This window comes from Xenopus laevis, chromosome 7L (assembly GCF_017654675.1).
Source record: "Xenopus laevis strain J_2021 chromosome 7L, Xenopus_laevis_v10.1, whole genome shotgun sequence".
Taxonomy (NCBI): domain Eukaryota; kingdom Metazoa; phylum Chordata; class Amphibia; order Anura; family Pipidae; genus Xenopus; species Xenopus laevis.
In genome coordinates this window covers 100,606,225-100,624,739 of record NC_054383.1, presented here as the reverse complement: position 1 = coordinate 100,624,739, position 18,515 = coordinate 100,606,225, and the positions used below count along the sequence as shown (strand labels likewise).

The window sequence follows — 18,515 nt, the reverse complement described above, 5'->3', positions numbered from 1 at the left end:
ATGAGGCTATGACCACACAATTCATACAAAGACAAGTTGTCTGCACTCACTCATAATCAATAGATTAAGGACATCAATACATTTTGTACATTAATCAACCAAAAAAATGGCCTCTCCTTTAAACAAAACAGTGATTTATTGGCCATAAATTGCAATATATTTAAGCTGGCCAACAGTGTTAATGTATTCCCAGGTCTGGCCAATCCTACCCTCACCGGCGACAAATTGCCTCTTCTTCGGGCGACTAATCTCCCCGCAATGCCTTCCCGTAGGCTAGAATCTAAATTGCTGACTGGATGGCACTCGGAGCGCTTCATTTTCCGAGGTCGCTCAAAGTTTCCTTGTGAGGCAGCTTCGGAAAACGAAGTGATCCAAGTGCCATCCCACCGGTGATTTTGATTCTAGCCTACGGGAAGGCATTGCGGGGTGATTAGTCGCCTAAAGAAGAGGCGATTTGTCCCCGGGCAACTGAATCTCCCCGAATCTCCATGTGTGTCTCTGTCTTCAAGGTAAAAACTCCCAAACATGGCTGCCCTTTTTTTGGCCACCACTTGGAACCCCTGACTATAGCTGGAAAGGGTGGGAGCTACAACATGTAGCTGGCCACTGCTCCTGTATAAACTATAACAAACATGGTTGGGTGCAGAGGACCCCTAGCATCTAATATATCAGCAAGTTTCCTGTCTGCATTCCATGAACAAGACAACTAAGGTTTCAGTGGTTCTTCTCCTCCTCTTCTCTGAATAGGAAATACTGAGTAGACAGACCAGTTGGCTGAGGCTGGACATTTGTATAAAAAAGCCATATTTAAATCCTAGTAATTGCAAACAGTTTTTTTTCAGCATAATCTAAATAAACTTTCAATTGATTATGTTATGTTATTTTATTAAAATAAGAACATTGGTCACTTAAGAGATTTAGGAGTTGTTTATAAAGATTGTGTAAGAGCATAAACTGTAGGAAAGGGTCAAGACCACATTATAACAGTAAGGGAATAACGCTATAGATATTAATCTAGTACAACTTAAATAAAGCTGTCCAGCCCTCAAGGAACCTAACACACATTAGTAACAATTCCCTGCTTCACTATATATGGGGCCATCAACTGTTCAGGGATGTTTTACTATAAAAATGTAGGAAATGAAAAAACGAAATATAGAAGGAAATACAAAACAAAAACATACAGATAAATCATGCTCCAAACAAAGAACAGTATGTTTTACTTCAAATTTATATAAAAATTAAGTGTATTTGAAAGCTTCTTATAACATCAATTGATATATTTATACATAGACCCAGTATATAGCCTCATGTGACCTTCAGATGGAGGATTCTCAAATTGGCTCCAGATATTGGCTGTATGTGCAATGGGCCACTGGGATTATTTACTAACATTGCATAACCAATGGTAACCAATCAGATTATTGCTTCATTATTCTCCCCACAGGTAATCACTGATTGGTTACTTTTATTTACTACTCAGTTACAAACTTGCCCAGTTAAATAGATCCATAGTGCCTAAGACAGCACTTATATAGGACAGCACTTATATATTACCGTAAATATTACCTCGATAGAAGAATAAAGTTGATAAATTATGCTGCAATCAGCAGGAATCAGATACAATAAACTGAACGATACATAAAATACATTAATAGAATGTAGAAAGTGAGGCGTATCGCTTGCAATACAATGCAGAATACATTTTATCTTTAAACTGGCCACAGGAGCTGGTATGTGTACACCCGTATATCCAGGTTTCCGGATAAGGGATCCCATTCCTGTGTTTGTTTTTGACCACAAGAACAGTTTTAATAGTGTAACAGAAAACAGTTTTTTGGCCGCAATACCAAGGCAAATTTAGAGGTAACATTGGTGCCTACACCAGGGGGGAAATATATAAATATAGAGGCATTGGTGTGCCCTACATTTTTTCAAATAGTATCCACTTTAATCTTTGGGCGCCTGTTGTAAGATCTCCGAGTGCCTACTGGATTTCCATTGGTATAGATAACGGTATATCCTTAAACTGTAAGTCTGGGACATGCTCCTGCACACTTTCATCATTTAATTTGAATAATCCTTTAATACTTAAATGCATATAGGCATTTCATAACATGATCACTCTAATGTTTCTTCTGCTTAAAAAAAGGAAATCCTCTTTAAAAAAAAGGACGCCAACATTTTTTTACGCGTGACAATCTTTTACTCCCGCAACAATATTTCTTGTTGCAAATGCATTAAAGTCAATGGGCGTTTTTTTCTTATGGGTGTTTTTCTCTGCAAATTTTTTGCCACGGCAAATTTTTCTGCAGTGAATTTTTGCCTCCGTTTTGCAAATGGCGCTAGCAAAATGCGGAATTTTGCCACAAATCCATGGCAGGTGAAAAAATCCACACATCACTAAATTTTAGTATTTTGTGTACTTTCAGCATTACATGTAACAGTCTTTATGTCTGTAACTGTCTTTATACAGTACAAAAATGACAGAATCTCTGAACATTTACATTCCAGGTCTCAGCACACACTGTGACTCCCTGCAGATCATGAAATACATCTCTAGAATTACTGATGGGGCTTCCACTGGCATCCATCTTCTTCTTGCTTGGACTAGTATCTACTGATTCACTAACTTCTTAGTGCATTAGCCTTAGTGGTGGATTCAATCAATGTAAACAGAATATGATAATGTCGTTAGTTATTGGCAAGTCATATAAGTTGCTAAAAGTAGATGAAATATTTAAGAAAACTATTTAGTATATTTTTTAAATTCCTTAATCTAAAAAAACATGAAACAAAGCCGAACAGCAGAATGGGCCCAAGGTATGTCGGTTGTCAGTCTCCTCGGCAGAGTTCTTCTTGGTGCCAATAACCAGCCTTTCAGCAGAGTTTGACACTTATTTAAAGTGATATCATGAAGTTAAACCATTTCTTGGTGAGTGGGGGTGTTAGCAGAAAGCTAAGGAACGTGTCACGGTTCCCTGAATATTGGTTCTTCTTCTTCATCATCTCCCTGCTCCTTCACAGGGAAAGGGCAAGGGTCCTCTTGTTCGGGGGTTTTTACTGGCTGAATAGGAACTGCAAAAGATGGAGATATTGTCTGATAAAGGCAAGAGTATTTGTATTACAGTTACAGTTGGCTCTGCTAGTATTTGTTTTACCGATTATCTGATTGGCTAAAAGGTTGGTTCTAACCTCACTGGTCAAACCTCTTGGGAATAAATAACAAAAACATAATAGTGGTTTGTAAGTAAATACAAATGCACATGTTTTATAAGTTAATGTTCATTAACTGTTTCAGCCAGCCAGTATATACCTGAAAATGTGAAACTAACTGCAATACTAGATTCCTAGTAGAGCCCAAGCTATTTGTTTTTCAACCATAAATATATGGCAGCATAGGTAACTGATTGAAGTTAGTACAGTTCTACAGAAAACATTGAGAGTGTTGTGGGACTTTAAGACCCGTGCCCAACCCAGACCCACTACCCAGACCTTCACCCACCACTGACTATGCCCCCTATCCAGACACACTACCTGCCTGAAACCTGACCCAAACCGATGCAAGTCTCAAACTGCCACCAGTGAAAGGTTTTCAGATATTTTTTCGGCCCGTTGTTGAATGCTAGCTTAGGTCCCTTAGGTCATAAAGATTGCAGATACAGGCAGCGCCAGGTCTAAGGTTGGGGGTGCCCATGGCAAGCCCTCGACTGGATTCAGACCCCCCCAGTGCTCAGACAACTTGAGCGCCGCAACTAGGGAAGGCATGCAGTGGGCACATGACTCTTCTGCCTACCCCTAGTTACAGTCCTGGATACAGGTACAGGAAACACAAATGTGCCCTTGACTCTCACCCTTACTTGCCTTTAGGCTGGCCCACCCCATCCACTACTTTGACCCCAGGGAAGCCAGGCCCATAGTTTTGGGTCTGCTCCAGACCAAGTTTGTTGTTTGGTCCTTTAACATCTTCTGGTAAAATCACACCGCAGACATGATAACAAACAGTAGCCAGCACTTACATTTCTTGAATTCCTGTTTGATTTTCTTGATCCATTTTTTTATATATGGTAAGGAACAAAACAAGATGGCTAACGAGATTATTACGCCTCCAAAAATTAGTACATGTATCACGACTGCATTCACAGAGGGCCCTGGACCTTTTGGAAACAGGAAAAAAACAAAACAAAATTCATTAGGGGGAGAAATGGTAAGGAACAAAACAAGATGGCTAACGAGATTATTATGCCTCCAAAAATTAGTACATGTATCACAACTGCATTTACAGAGGGCCCTGGACCTTTTTGGAAACAGGAAAAACAAAAAACAAAATTCATTATATAGGGGGAGAAATGACCATAATGTGTCAAAAACTATGCAACACTATAACAGTGTTGGACTGGGCTGGCGGGATTGTGAGGAAATATCTGGTGGGTCCCAACAAGACAGACATGCTCCCCATGAAAACTGATGTCGCTCCCCATGGACCTACCCCGACAGTGGCTGCAGTAGATAATAAGTTGCTAAATCTGCAACTAGGGTGGGTGGCCCTAAGGGGGTATCTGAGTTGGCAGCCCCAGTGAACCCCTGATCCCCAATCCGACATTGCACTATGGGCCATATTCACAAAGTTGTGAATTAAAAAAACAGGGTTGTACTTTACCAGACCACCATTTTAACTTCATGGTAAGCGGTATAAAATAATGCTTAGTAATATTTAGACTAATGTAAACTTTTTTCATAAAACCGGCTGATTAACATCTCCGGAACATCTGTGCCCAGGGGCAGAGTCAAACAATTCTCACACTACTAAATTGAATTACCTGGCTCTTCATTAGTGATGTTCTTATGGACAGAATGCACATTTACAATTTTCTTGTCTCCTGGCACGACTCCTGTGAAGAGAAGTAACAAACACCCGCACATTAAGGACACCATATAAAAATCACAAACTGATTAGAAAGACATATTTAGTCTATGCAAATGAATAGCCAAGTGTAAAAAAGTTAGGTTAAAAAAAAAAAACCACAAGTTTCCTTCCTCTGCTTTTTTTGCACAGCGTTTGACGCCATATTTCCTGCCAGCTGAATGTGCCCCATTGACTTCAACAGGTTACATCAGGTCTAGCGTGGTGTAATTTATTGATGTTCTTCGTTAGCCTGATTAGCTCTTTTTGATGCATTATTTTTAGCATTGTGAGTCATGGCAGTAACTCATGTATAAGGAAAACAACTGACTTTATAAATACACCATTTCTTGTATAACCCCATTTACACCATTTGTTTGCCATCAAATATTATATAAGTTATATAATATAAGTTCTTCTTTTAATCCATTTGGGAACTAAAGCCCCACATGAAGTTAGTTTGTTTTATATAAAGACGACTGCTGTACCAGTACCCATTGCTAGCAGCTCTAAAGCACTTAAAGGAGAACTAAACCCTAAAAATGAATAGGGCTAAAAAATGTCATGTTATATATACTGAACTTATTGTTCCAGTCTAAAGTTTCAGCTTGTCAATAGCAGCAAAGATCCTGGACTTCAAATTTGTCACAGGGGGTCACCATCTTGGAAAGTGTCTGCGACATTCACATGCTCAGTGGGCTCTGAGCAGCTGTTGAGAAGCTAAGCTTAGGGGTTGTAGCAAATTATCAAGCAGAAAATGAGGTTTAATATAAGCTGATGCTACAGGGCTGATTTTTAAATTCTGATGCTAGTTTCACTGGTTTCTATGCTGCCATGTAGTAATTATCAGCCTTATATTGTGATATTTATATTCTATAAATGTTCTGTAAGAAGTCCCTAAGCTCCGTAAGTGACAGCAGCACAGTGCATGTGCAGTGAATCAGCAGAAAAGAAGATGGGGAGCTACTGGGGCATCTTTGGAGGCGCAGATTTTCCCTGCTAAAGGGCTGTGGTTGCCTTGTACATAAATGTACAACATTTCCAGCTGACTTCTTTAGTTTAACTTTCTGTGTCCTTTAAGAAAAATTTCCCTGTTTATTCCCTCTGTTATGGACCTACGATTGCTGGATATCCTTGGCTCTGCTGCTCTGTAGTTAGGGTTGCCACCTTTTCTGGAAAAATTACCGGCCCTCTTATATTTCAATGTTTTTTTCCTTTAATAACATTGGCATTAAGCATGATTTTTACAGGCCAGGCAAGTAAAAAAACGTCCGTGTGGTTCAGCAGCTTTATGGCACAAAAGAGAATACAGGTCTGGAATCTATTATACAGAATGTTCTGGACCAGCAGCAAAACAAGCACGCCAGGGCCCCCCTGCCAAATAATATTTGGAGGGGCCCAGTGTGCATTACCTCTCCTGATCTGCTGGTCGCGCCCCACTCCCCTGCTGCATGCCGACGAAGGTGCGTGAGCGCATCAATTTAAAAGAGAAGAGCAGCTGGGAGGGGGAAGCTGCTATAGTTACGCCACTGCTCGGGACCTGGACCTGTTTTCCGTATAAGGGATCTTTTGGTAATTTTGATCTCCATACCTTAATTCTGCTGAAAACTATTTAAACATGAAATAAATCCAATAGGATAGTTTTGCCACCAATATGGATCCATGCAGCTTAGTTTGGATCAACTACCAGGTACTGTTTTATTATTACAGAGATAAAGAAAATCACTTTTAAAATTTTGAATAATTTGCTTAAAATGAAGTCTATGAGCGATGGTCTTTCACGTAATTCTGAGCTTTCTGATAACGGGTTTTCCCGGGTAATGCATCCTATACCCGTAATAGATACAGACTATATTTGGGTATAGATCCTCATAATTACAATTCATAATGGTTTAAGCAGGAGGTATAATGACAGGGCCCTGCAATACAGATAACTGAAGAGACAATTTTCCTTTAATGTAAAATCTACACAAGTGGTTTGTATAGTGAATATTGGGGACACCTACTTGGTCTCTGGGTGACTCTATTAGATGTTGTGCTTGTTGGCTCTGTAGTATGGGACACTGCGTCTCCACAAATCACATCTGAGGTGCGGGTACCATTAAGCACAACCTTGACTCCTATGGGACAGCTATAGAGAAATAACAGCAAGAATTAATTGGCAGTCAAAAATGAAGTGCATATTTTAGGTGAAATACTAGCGAGAACTGTTGAATATTTGGTTATTACATCTTATAGCAACAGAATGTAAAAAGTTAGCACTGATTTGTTATGGTTTGGTGAGGCAGGGAGGTGTTGGAAGATTCAGCAGGAAGTTTGGCCAAGGCAGGAAACCTCCCAGCAGCCATTTTGTTGTTGGGCGATTGCTAACTAGGCCCTTGTCTTTTGGTTCATACAGCCGCATCTATCAATGAAATTCCAGTGTCACCATCTACTTATCTGCCCTAAACTGAAACTGTATCATTATACTATAGTTTCATATAAAAAATTAGACGCCTTTTCCCAGTCCCCGTTTCCCTGCTAACTTTGCTATCTATCTAAACTTAGTTTCATTGTACGTTACTGTACAGGCACCCAGGGTGTTCCCTGCTAATACTTCAGCTAAGGAGAAACTATGAGTGGCTGATGGTGGCTAATCATACCCCCTGTGATAACTAGGGTTACCACCTTTTCTGGAAAAAAATACCAGCCTTCCTATATATTTATCTTTTTTCCCTATTAATAACAATGGGATCAGCCATCCTTTTTACCAGCCAGGCCGGTAAAATACCGGCCAGGTAGCAGCCCTAGTGATAACCCTGGATAAAAGCCCAATTTATTATCCTGCCCCCAAATAGGGTTGTCACTAGGGTTGTCACTGGCCTTCTTACATTTTTGTGTTTTTGCCTATAATTAACATTGGCATAAAGCAACATTTTTACTGACCAGTGGCAACCCTACCCCCAAAGTGTATACATTATTAGTAATATAACAACCTATCTGGGCATGGGAGATTCAAACAACTGTAAAAGTCTCAATCCCCTTTTGTGGATTTAGGATTGTCTCTCTGGCAGTAAAACCTTATTAGAGATTACAGGAAAACCCATAGGGAAATTGTTGTATTTTTAGCAGTTAATATCAACCTGGGACAAATCCAAGAGAAAATGAAAGAAGAGGTGCCAGGGTGCCAGTAAAAAGGGAAAGGAGGAGGACAGGTAGGAATAGAGGAAGGCACAGGGGGGAAGGTGACTAAGGGTTATTGGCTTTGGTTTTTGTTCATGCCGTTTATTGAAACAAAATCATGAATCCATACTAACATTTTTAAAAAATGAGTACATACATTTTCCATGGTTTGCATTTGCTTTCCCCTCCAGGCTTGAATGTTCCACTAGGACAGTCAGTGCATTCTAGAATCAACAGAGTAGATAAAATGATAGTTGGAATATTTTGGTTTTTAATGTTGTTACACAGAACTGTACAAACATGTAGTCTTACTTTGCTCTCTAATTTCTTGCCCATCGGGGCATTCATAGATGGCGCACTTCTCACAGTTCTCCCCGACACATATTTTGCCTTTGGTACATTTACATACAGCATTCGAGGTGGGGGTGCACTTCCTACTGTACTCGAAGACATCTGTTGTGGTTAAAGACATGGTATAAACAACTGAATGATGAATACAATTTATTAAATAAACAATGCACATATAATACATTGAAGGGTTAAACTCTGAAGCCGCGAACAGAGCCGAAGCCACGAAAAGACCCCAAGTTGAAGTCCTGAAGCCACAAAAATACCAGAAGCCACGAAAGGAGCGAAGCTCAAGCCCCAAAGCCATGAAAAGACTAGGGATGCACCGAATCCACTGTTTTGGATTTGGCCGAACCCCTGGATCCTTCTCTAAAGATTCAGCTGAATACCAAACCAAATCCTAATTTGCTTATGCAAATTAGGGGTGGTAAGGGGAAAACATTTTTTACTTCCTTGTTTTGTGACAAAAAGTCATGTGATTTCCCTCCCTGCGCCTAATTTGCATATTCAAATTAGGATTCGGATTCAGTTCGGCCGGGCAGAAGGATTCGGCCGAACTCGAATCCTGCTGAAAAAGGCCAAATCCCGAACCGAATCCTGGATTCGGTGCATCCCTAGAAAAGACCCAAAGCCACGAAAGGAACCTAAGGTAAGTTCCACTGAACACCAATGGTTTTTTTCATTTTTTATTTAAACCCCTGGCCACCAATGTAATATTTTAATACTATATAGGCCCCTGGCCACCAATGTTTTTTTAAAAATATTCTATGGAGCCCCTGCTACCAAATTGGACATACATAGGCGGAAGTAAACTGCCCATTTGGGGTAATATGATGGTCTGTACAACTGATATCTGGCTAATTTATCCCTCGATGTGGTTGCCTAATTGGGGAAATATTAACTTGAAACATAAGTATATTATTAAATATATGCCTAATGTAATGCTCTTATATGTGATCAATTCCAGGAAATGTATGTCATTTTCACCTTCACGCTTTGCTTTTTTTCTGTCCCCAATTAAGCAACACGGAAACTTCAGTCATCCTCGATCAAAGCATGCGGCTTTGAGTCACAGTGAACTTTATCATCCAAAAACCAGCTGTACCACGAGTCTATTCATTCACCACGAGTCATTCATTTTCCCCTTTCTGTCTTTTTGTTCTATTTCCCCTTGTTTTTTTTCTTTTTAGATATAGTGCCCATCTCTTAAGCAATGAAATGAAGGTCTGTTAATGAGTTTTAGTTTTGCTTAGGGGTTATCTAGGTTATTGGTCAATAGATTATTAGCTGTTGTACAGGACACTGGGAAAGTCAGTTATGCTAAAGATAAAACCTACTTACCCCAACAATGAAAATGATTAATGGTGACCATACATTAGCTGCCCATTCAGCTCCTTTAGATTGATATGGAGTCTTATCTGCCTGTGTATGGGTCCTCGTATGGGCCTACCTGAACAATATCTGGCCAAAAATTGTCCAGATGTTGATAATACAGGTTTGATTTTCCGGTCAGATTGAGGAGTGCAGCTGTGTGGCTTCAATCCTTTGCTGACAAGCAGATCTTATATTGTGTGGCCATCTTAAAGGAGAACTAAACCCCTGTATCAAAAAAAACGTTAACTGCCTGCCATTGCCCCCCTCCCCTCTCCCTCCCCCACTGTGCATTAGTCAAAAAACAACCCCTTAAAAAATGTTTATCCTAAAATGCAGAGCAGTGCAGCGGAGCTCCAGGGCACCATCTTCCACTGCTTTGTATTATTTTGGGTCTCAACACTGATTTGAGCATGTGCAGTTGAAACCGATTCCTGACTTGGCCCAACTGAGCATGCTCTTGCAGGTTTCATGTCGGCCTTGAGCCCTTAAAGAATACGAAGATGGTGCCCTGGAGCTTCTCTGCTATGCATTTTAGGTTCAGGTTTTTTTAAGGTTTTTTTTTTAACTAATACACAGTGCTGGTTGGGATTGGGGGGGGGGGCAATGCCAGGCAATTAAAGAGGGCATTTTTGGTATGGGGGTTTAGTTCTCCTTTAAGTTGACCTTAAATACAATTTCTTTCCTTGCAACAATTTTGTTATCAGCTCTGGCATGTCCTGATACTTTATCTGCTGTCCAAACAAGGCCCCACCTGATCTGATATGGTCCAGAAAACATTAGAAAATACATATTCATGATCTGTTCAATAGGGACAATAGTATTAGAAGCGGTGGCAGTCAGAAAAGGGTATTTTGGCTGCCACTGTTTATCACTGGATTTGCTGCCAGAACTACATTACTCACATTTTCACACTATTCCTATGCAGAAATAAACACTTTGTATTGTTTAGATTCATTTTCTCATCCTAGGGCTATACGTATCTACAACGAAGCTCCGGTCCCTATTCAGGGGCACATATGAATCACAGAGCGCTTATTGGACAGTGATAATAACAGGTTCCTTTCATTCTAGCAGGTTTACAGTGATGATATGGAAAGACTTTTTAAAGAAACTACAGACAGTGACTCAAAATATATGCAAAGAGAATTATTTTAAGAAAGCTGTTAGTTGAGCACTATTGTTAGCCCTATACCAGCACCACAAAGGTACAGTCAGCCAGAATGACTGGCAGAGAAGATTTATTGTGAAATCCTGGAAAACTGAGTGACTGTGAAAGAGTGGAAATGTAAGTATATGACTGCTGATGATGGCACTCGAGCCACTAAGAGCGCAGTGATGGTTATTTTCCTGGGATCAAGTTATTTAGTTGTTGAAGTGTAAATTCTTCAATTTAATACATGGGGAAGCACAGAAGTTTCATAGGGGAAATTCCACTTCCACTTCCATCACAATGCAATCTTATTTAAATCTGTGTGTGCGCATATGTTATACAGAGGGAGAGAGTAATCTTTGGCCACGTGGGACATTATATTTACAGGAGGAAGGGGAAGTGATTGTCTGAATAAATAGCAAATCCAGCCCTGACAGTAGGGTATTGTTTTATACACTATTACTTATAAGCACTTTGGCTGTTACCATCTTTTTCAAAGGACTTGTGCACCATCTTGCAAGATGGCGATGCTTGGGTGTTGCTTACAATACAGTATACTAGAGACCCTGTTTATCCATTTGCTTTTTGCATATCACAGATAGAGCCCTCTGATTATAGATATATGAGTCAGTCCTACTGAGAGTGATTAGATCTATGCAAATTTACACTTTCAGAACCAACTGTCCTGATGGTCCCTGGTGAATCTGAATATTTTGTTTTCCGTTTCAGTTTTTGGTCCATAGATTTCTGGAGAGTTTTGGCAGTGGAACCAACAAAACAGGCTGCTTAGTATATGCAGTGGCTGGTAGTGTTGAGCTTAGCCTCTTGATATTAAGGGCCCACTCTCACAATTCACGGCTGGGGCCCACTAGGGCAAGGGGAGATCCTCTGGTACTCTGCCAGGGCATTTCAACCCTGTTGTGAGACAGATAATGTTGTACAGTTAAGCTGGCCATAAATGTTAAGAATTTTAAAAGATCAGATCCTGATCGTGAGACCACGATCTTCTCAGAACGACCGTACGAATTTACCATCAACTAAAAAGACCAATTTGCCAGGAAAACAAAGGGGAGCTGCTTGGCCCTGCAAACATAGATAGATTGCACTGGGACCGACAAAGATTTTTTGACCTGGCCGATCAATTTCCTGACAGATGTCAGCCGAAAAATCGTAAGATGTACGATCGTTCGAATCCCACTAACCGCACGATAATTTCGAAGGATTGGTCGGACTTCACTAAATTCGGTCGTTCGGCAAGAAGAATCGTCATGTTTATGGGGAGTTTTACCGGATAAAGGGTCTCTCCATAATTTGGAGCACCTTGTTGAAAGGCCAAAGAAACATTAAAAGGCAGATTTATTAAGGGTCAACTTGAAAATTCGAATTTTCAAATTTTTTTTTATGGTCAAAACTCTCAAATTCAAATTGTTAATTATCCAAACTCGATTTGAATTTTGAGTTTTATCATTCTCTGGCTTTAAGAACTCGAATTCGACTATTCGCCAACTAAAACCTTGCCGAGTTCATGTATAAGTCAATGGGTCCACGGACCAATTTGGAGTAGCCTTCCTGAAATGCAATTTTTTTTCTGATAAAAACTCGAAATTGAGTTTAGTCGAATTTGATTTGGATTCGATTCAAGTTTTCGAGTCGGTAAAATTTATCCGAGTTTTAGATATTGGATTTAGAGTATATTCGGATTTAATATCGTTTTAAAAAAACACATGAATTCAAAATTCGACCCTTAATAAATCTGCCCCATCAATTAATTAAAACATGATTTTTTTTTAGTTTTCATCAAGTACAAGAGAAATCAGTTAAAAAAAAAAGAATTGATTGCTTGAATAAGATTCTATGGGAAATAACATTCCCATATTTTGAGCTTTTTGGATAATGGGTTTCCAGAAAATAGTTCCAGTACCTGTTATATCCTGGCAAAATACACAGCTGATAAAATCAGACAAACACATACAGTATATAATAGTGAGGTGTATCCTGTCCGTGGGAGGAAAGGGAACTCCTGTGACTGTGGTTAAACTGTCTAGAGCCAGGGAATCCCATGCCATCATGCGTGTCTATGGCTTCATGTCACCAGCCCAGGGGAGGCTGTGAGGAAGTGACTCTTTTCCTTACTCTCGGTTCTTAAAGAGAAGCATTAAAATGCTAACCCAGCAAAACACTGTGATACAGTTTAACTCATAAAAAATTGCAGATATAGAGTGTGGGTAATGTAAATATTTTGGTTTAAAGGAGAATTAAACCCTAAAACTAAAAATTGGCTAAAAATGTCATATTTTATATACTGAACTTATTGCACCAGCCTAAAGTTTCAGCCTCTCAATAGCAGCAATGATCCAGGACTTCAAACTTGTCACAGGGGGTCACCATCTTGGAAATTGTCCTCGACGCTCACATGCTCAGTGGGCTCTGAGCAGCTGTTGAGAAGCTAAGCTTAGGGGTTGTCACAAATTCACAAGCAGAAAATTAGGTTGGCCTGTAATATAAGCTGATGCTACAGGGCTGATCATTAAATTCTGATGCTAATTGCACTGGTTTCTGTGCTGCCATGTAGTAATTATCTGTATTAATTACTAATCAGCCTTATATTGTGACATTTCTATTCTATGTGTACTGTATATTGTAAGTGGGTGACAGCAGCACAGAACATGTGCAGTGAATCAACAGAAAAGAAGATGGGGAGCTACTGGGGCATCTTTGGAGACAAAGATCTTTACTGCTAAATGGCTGTGGTTGCCTTGGGCTGGTACAGAAGCCAAAACGTAATGTATAACATATCTAGCTACTTTTTTAGTTAGGCTTTAATTCTATTTTAAGGAACATTATGCAAAAGAAAATGTGCTCATTGTATCTCGATGGAAAACTGAATCTATACAAAGAGTAGATAAAGGAAGCTGAAAGCAGCACCTAATACAGGCAGACCCAGACTGGCAATCTTTGGGTTCTGGCATGCCAGCAATACCATAGACAGTCTTTAATTTATGGGCCTGTTGCTGTTTGGGCCTCTGTCCACTTGAAATGCCAGAGACGGTTTTGGATACAAGTCTGAGCCATGATACATGTTTGGGATGAGGGAATAAATGGATATTATAAATAATAGATATTAAGTTACATAATTAATGTTACCACAATATTATAACTCTGATGGTTTGGGCCTATTGTAAAAATAGTCTCTGACCTGTGTTACATTTGATCCTGCGATAGAGAACCTTAGCCATACCAAATAAGATATCTATTATCTACAAAATTCTTGGAACCTATTGCTTTATATATATATATATATGGTGTCTTCTGTAATTTAGATCACCAACGATTAAGGGCTAAACTTCACAAAAGCTTTTGTTGGGATGGTGACGGATCAATAAAATGCATCCGACAAGTAGGCTCGGATTTGTGGCGAGGCCACAAAGGCCCAGGCCTAGGGCGGCAAAATTTGAAGGGCGTCATGTGGCCCAGGAGTACTGGAAGCCGCATGCGCTCGCGTGAAGACAGAATGAAGAGAAACAGATGCTGAGAGAGGAATAGTGAAGATAAACTTGATTATTTCAGAAATGATGCAGAATTTTTAATTGATTGTATTTAGAAAGTTTCTTATTTCAGCATGAGGGCGCTTATATTAAATTTCAGTGATAGTTCCCCTTTAAATAGCAATTATATGGGAATTAATATTCCGGTATTTTGGAAGTTTTCAGGACATTGGGTTTCTGGATAAAAGATCCTATAATTGTGTTACATTTACAGGCAAAAATCAAAATTATGTCTGAGACTTACTTTCACATATTTTACATCTCTGACAGCTGGACTTGTTGTTAGTTGTTTCCATAAAGCTTCCTTGGGGACAACGATAACACTGGCCGCACCCAGTCACCATATTAAGTCGGTATCCTGTAAAAAAAAACAATTCAAAATTATTGTAACCAGTTTCAATCAATAGTCTCCCCCGTTTCGCCCTTTAATCCGTTAAAATGTTCATCATCGGGACCAGAGCAATGGGGACTGGTACACATGAAATTTAAAAAACTATCATATCTCCTGCGCATCCCCAGTGTTTCTGAACTAATGTGAGTGTGGTTAGGCTTCATGCCGCCACCTAAAATCCTGCCGCTCTAGGCCCGGGCCTTGGTGGCCTCTCCACAAATCCGAGCCTGCACATAGGGACTACCACAAAGCCAATCACAGTACTTATTTGGTGCAACCAGGAACTCATATTTCTTTCCAGCTTATTTACATTTGGATGTGGCTCATCGGGTAACAAAGGCTGGGGATCCCTGTTCTAGATACTAGTAAAAGCCCAGGTAGCAGGTCAGTTAGGCTGAGGATTGGGCGAATCCATATTTGCTTTTCTTTAAATGCTGTAGCCAAATAAGGGATGCCAAAAATGCACAAATCTCTGTCCGGCATGCCATGACCCCTCCTCCTGGCAAAAGTCTGCCCTTAAATATCATTATCCCACTCCCTGATATGTAATACCGCCACCCCTTGCTGCCACCAACCTGCAACCTTATATTGAATGGCTGATAAACCAATGTAACCTTGTTATGAGCTTATTAGTCTATGTTGGTTAGCTTGAACCAAAATAGTTTAGGGATGTAGCAGTGCTAATGCTAACATTGTACTGAGTGATACATTTAATGCCCAAGGGCCCAAAACAACCCCATGAGAGCTGTGGTTGTTTGTACCAAATGACCAGATCAGCCCGATGTGGTCCACAGTATGGGTGGCCAAACTAGGCAAAGATTTACCGCTTTGTGAAAACAATCTTACCGGGATTACATAGAACGCAGCAATTTCTCGACATTTTTTGGCAACCGTTATTATAGTGTTCATCAGCATCAGCGCTCATTAGCACCAGCAGCCCAAGAAAGAGGATCCAAAAGCCAATTTCCATCTTGTATTAGGTATTCCCCAGACAGTCTGGAATGTGCAGCAGAACTGGCTCTACCTAAGGAAGTAAAAGTGAATTATTGCTACTGAAAAGGGGAAGCGAAAGGTGAAAGGCAGTTCATTTAAGGTAGTGGTACAGAAATGATCAATGTTTATTAATGGTTGTTCCTTATTATCCTTATATGAGATCTTACTTTCATCTTTATTACCTAATAATCCAGCAAAAGCGTTGCTGTTCCAGCAACGCAGATCCAAAGTAAACGGGGAAGCGTTTCTGTTATAATTTACCAATTAAACTTTCTAAGATGTTTATTGTTTAATGTTTCTCAACCTAAATGCTGTGGCATATGCTGGTGTTCTAGAAATGAAGGCTAACAATGCCCTACTGATAGGTAGGGCAGTTGGTAGAACAGTGTCAGATGGATAAAGTATAATAACAGAACAGTTGTAGGATTGATTATCCAGAATACTTGGAGCCAGGGGTTTTCCAGAACCTGGATTTTCCCATAATCTGGATCTTCATACTTTATAGGAGTTTGAATTAACTTTTTGTATGATGTAGAGTGATATTCTGATACAGTTTGAGACATTTGGTTTTTATTATTTGTGGTTTTTCAGTTATTTATCTTTTAGATCTCCAGTTTGCAATTTTAGCAATCTGTCTGTTAGGGTCCAAATTACCCTAGCAACAATGCATTGATTTGAATAAGATACTGGAATATGAATTGGAGAGGGCCTGATTAGAAAGGTGAATACTAAAAAGTAGCTATAACAAAAAACTGGAGTCTTAAAGAGCATTTGTCAGTGACCCCTGTTTGGAGGTTGGTAAAAGTCAGACAAAGAAGGCAAATAATTCAAAAACTATAAAGAAGAAAAGCTGAAAAGCAATTGAAAAGTTGCTTAGAATTAGCCATTCTATAACATATCAAAATTTAAATGTAAATGTAAAGGTGGACCACACCTTTAAGTCTGCTAAAATACATATTTTTACAATAGTTTGCCACCAATAGCTTAGTTAAAAGCTACTGTTTTATTATTACAGATAATAAAAAAAAAAACTTTTTTTTACATAAAATAGACTCTATGGGAGATGGCGGCCTTCCTCTAATTGGGATCTTTCTGGTTAACAGGTTTCCAGGTAAGGGATCCCATACCTTTGCAATGATAGCCATTGAACAAAGCAGGAAAATGAAGAGTTGTAATTACTTATTTAGTAGATTGCAGAATACAGGTATGGGGCCTGTTATGGAGAATCCTCGGGACCTGGGGTAATATGGATAACCGATTTTTCTATAATTTAAATCTTCATACTACAGGTATGGGATCAGTTATCCAGAAACCCATTATCCAGAAAGCTCTGAATTACAGAAAGGCTGTCTTCCATAGACTCAATTATAATCTAATAATCCAATTTATTAAAAATGATTCCCTTTTACTCTGTAATAATAAAACAGTAGCTTCTACTTGATCCAAACTAAGATATAATTGATTGTTATTGGAAACAAAAACAGCCTATTGGGTTTATTTAATGTTTACATGATTTTCTAGTAGACTTAAAGTATGAAGATCCAAATTATGGAAAGACCCCTTATCCGGAAAATTCCAGGTCTCGAGCATTCTGAATAACAGATCCCATACCTGTACTAGAAAATCATTAATAAAATCATTAAATAAAGCCAATAAGCTTGTTTTGCTTCCAATAAGATCAAGTCCAAGGAGGTCCTGTTTTATTATTACAGAGAAAAAGTCAATCATTTTTAAAAAAAATGTGCATTATTTGGATAAGATGGGGTCTATGTGAGACAGCCTTTCTGTAATTCAGAACTTGCTGGATAATGGGTTTCTGTTTAACGGATCCTAGCTTTTGGGACAGATAAGGTCTCTTTCTCAGGTACAGTGATAACAAACAGCAATTATTTTTCTCAATGAGAAAGAGTTATCTCGTCAAAAGTCATGGATGAGATTCAATTCGGGGAGAAAAAATTCCAAATTCAGTTCCAGTTTTTTTACCATAAACTTCAATGGAGTTTTCACGTGAGATATCGTTTTGTGAATTGAATTGCATCTCGTCCATGACTTGTCATGTGATAAACCTTTTTCTCACTGAATTGAATCCAGCCCATTATGACATATGTGTTATTTATGAAACGGTACAAAATGCATAAAAGAAAGAGTCATTGCAAACAGATGGAGTGAGTTGTGGCTAACACATTACTGATGTGCCATATGATTACTTACTGTGCTGAGTCGGTGCGATGAATCTAGAGATGCAGAAGAGCCTCCTTGGATATTCAGGGCAGGTTATGGAACATTCTGGGAATAATTGTGCACACAGAACAGACAAGCAGCTGAGTGCAACAGGTTGTGCTTGTGTAGCTGCATACAGATCTTTAATGGTGTTACGGTGCTTCCGACAAAGATCCAGTCCTGGGGTAGGGAGGCTGCTGCCTGTTGCTTGTCTATGTGTTGGGTCCAGATATGTCCATTAAGGTGCTGCCCTTTACAAAAAACAGCTGAGCTCAGTCGTGTACCCCTTGTCTCCAAATAAGCCTCACAATAGGGGGATGCTCAGTATCCTCATTCTTCTGAGATCTTCTGCAGTGCAGGTTATTCCCCAGCAACACTCCCGTCTGCTACTGTGTGTCACAACAACATTGTTGTTATACCAAAGTGTGG

The 18,515-nt window shown here is 39.5% G+C and overlaps 1 protein-coding gene across 1 annotated transcript; it reads right to left on the bottom strand.

Annotated features, from left to right (window-relative positions):
- Positions 1-912: 912 nt before the first annotated feature.
- On the bottom strand, positions 913-18,505 carry tnfrsf9.L (tumor necrosis factor receptor superfamily member 9 L homeolog). Its single transcript, XM_018226097.2, has 9 exons — positions 18,078-18,505; positions 15,720-15,897; positions 14,727-14,840; positions 8,378-8,518; positions 8,223-8,289; positions 6,910-7,034; positions 4,821-4,892; positions 4,020-4,157; positions 913-3,078 (listed from the first exon to the last, which is right to left on the bottom strand). Exons 2-9 carry the CDS (start codon positions 15,841-15,843, stop codon positions 2,972-2,974), a joined length of 888 nt encoding a protein of 295 aa, XP_018081586.1. The 5' UTR covers positions 15,844-15,897; positions 18,078-18,505; the 3' UTR covers positions 913-2,971.
- Between the last annotated feature and the right edge of the window lie 10 nt (positions 18,506-18,515).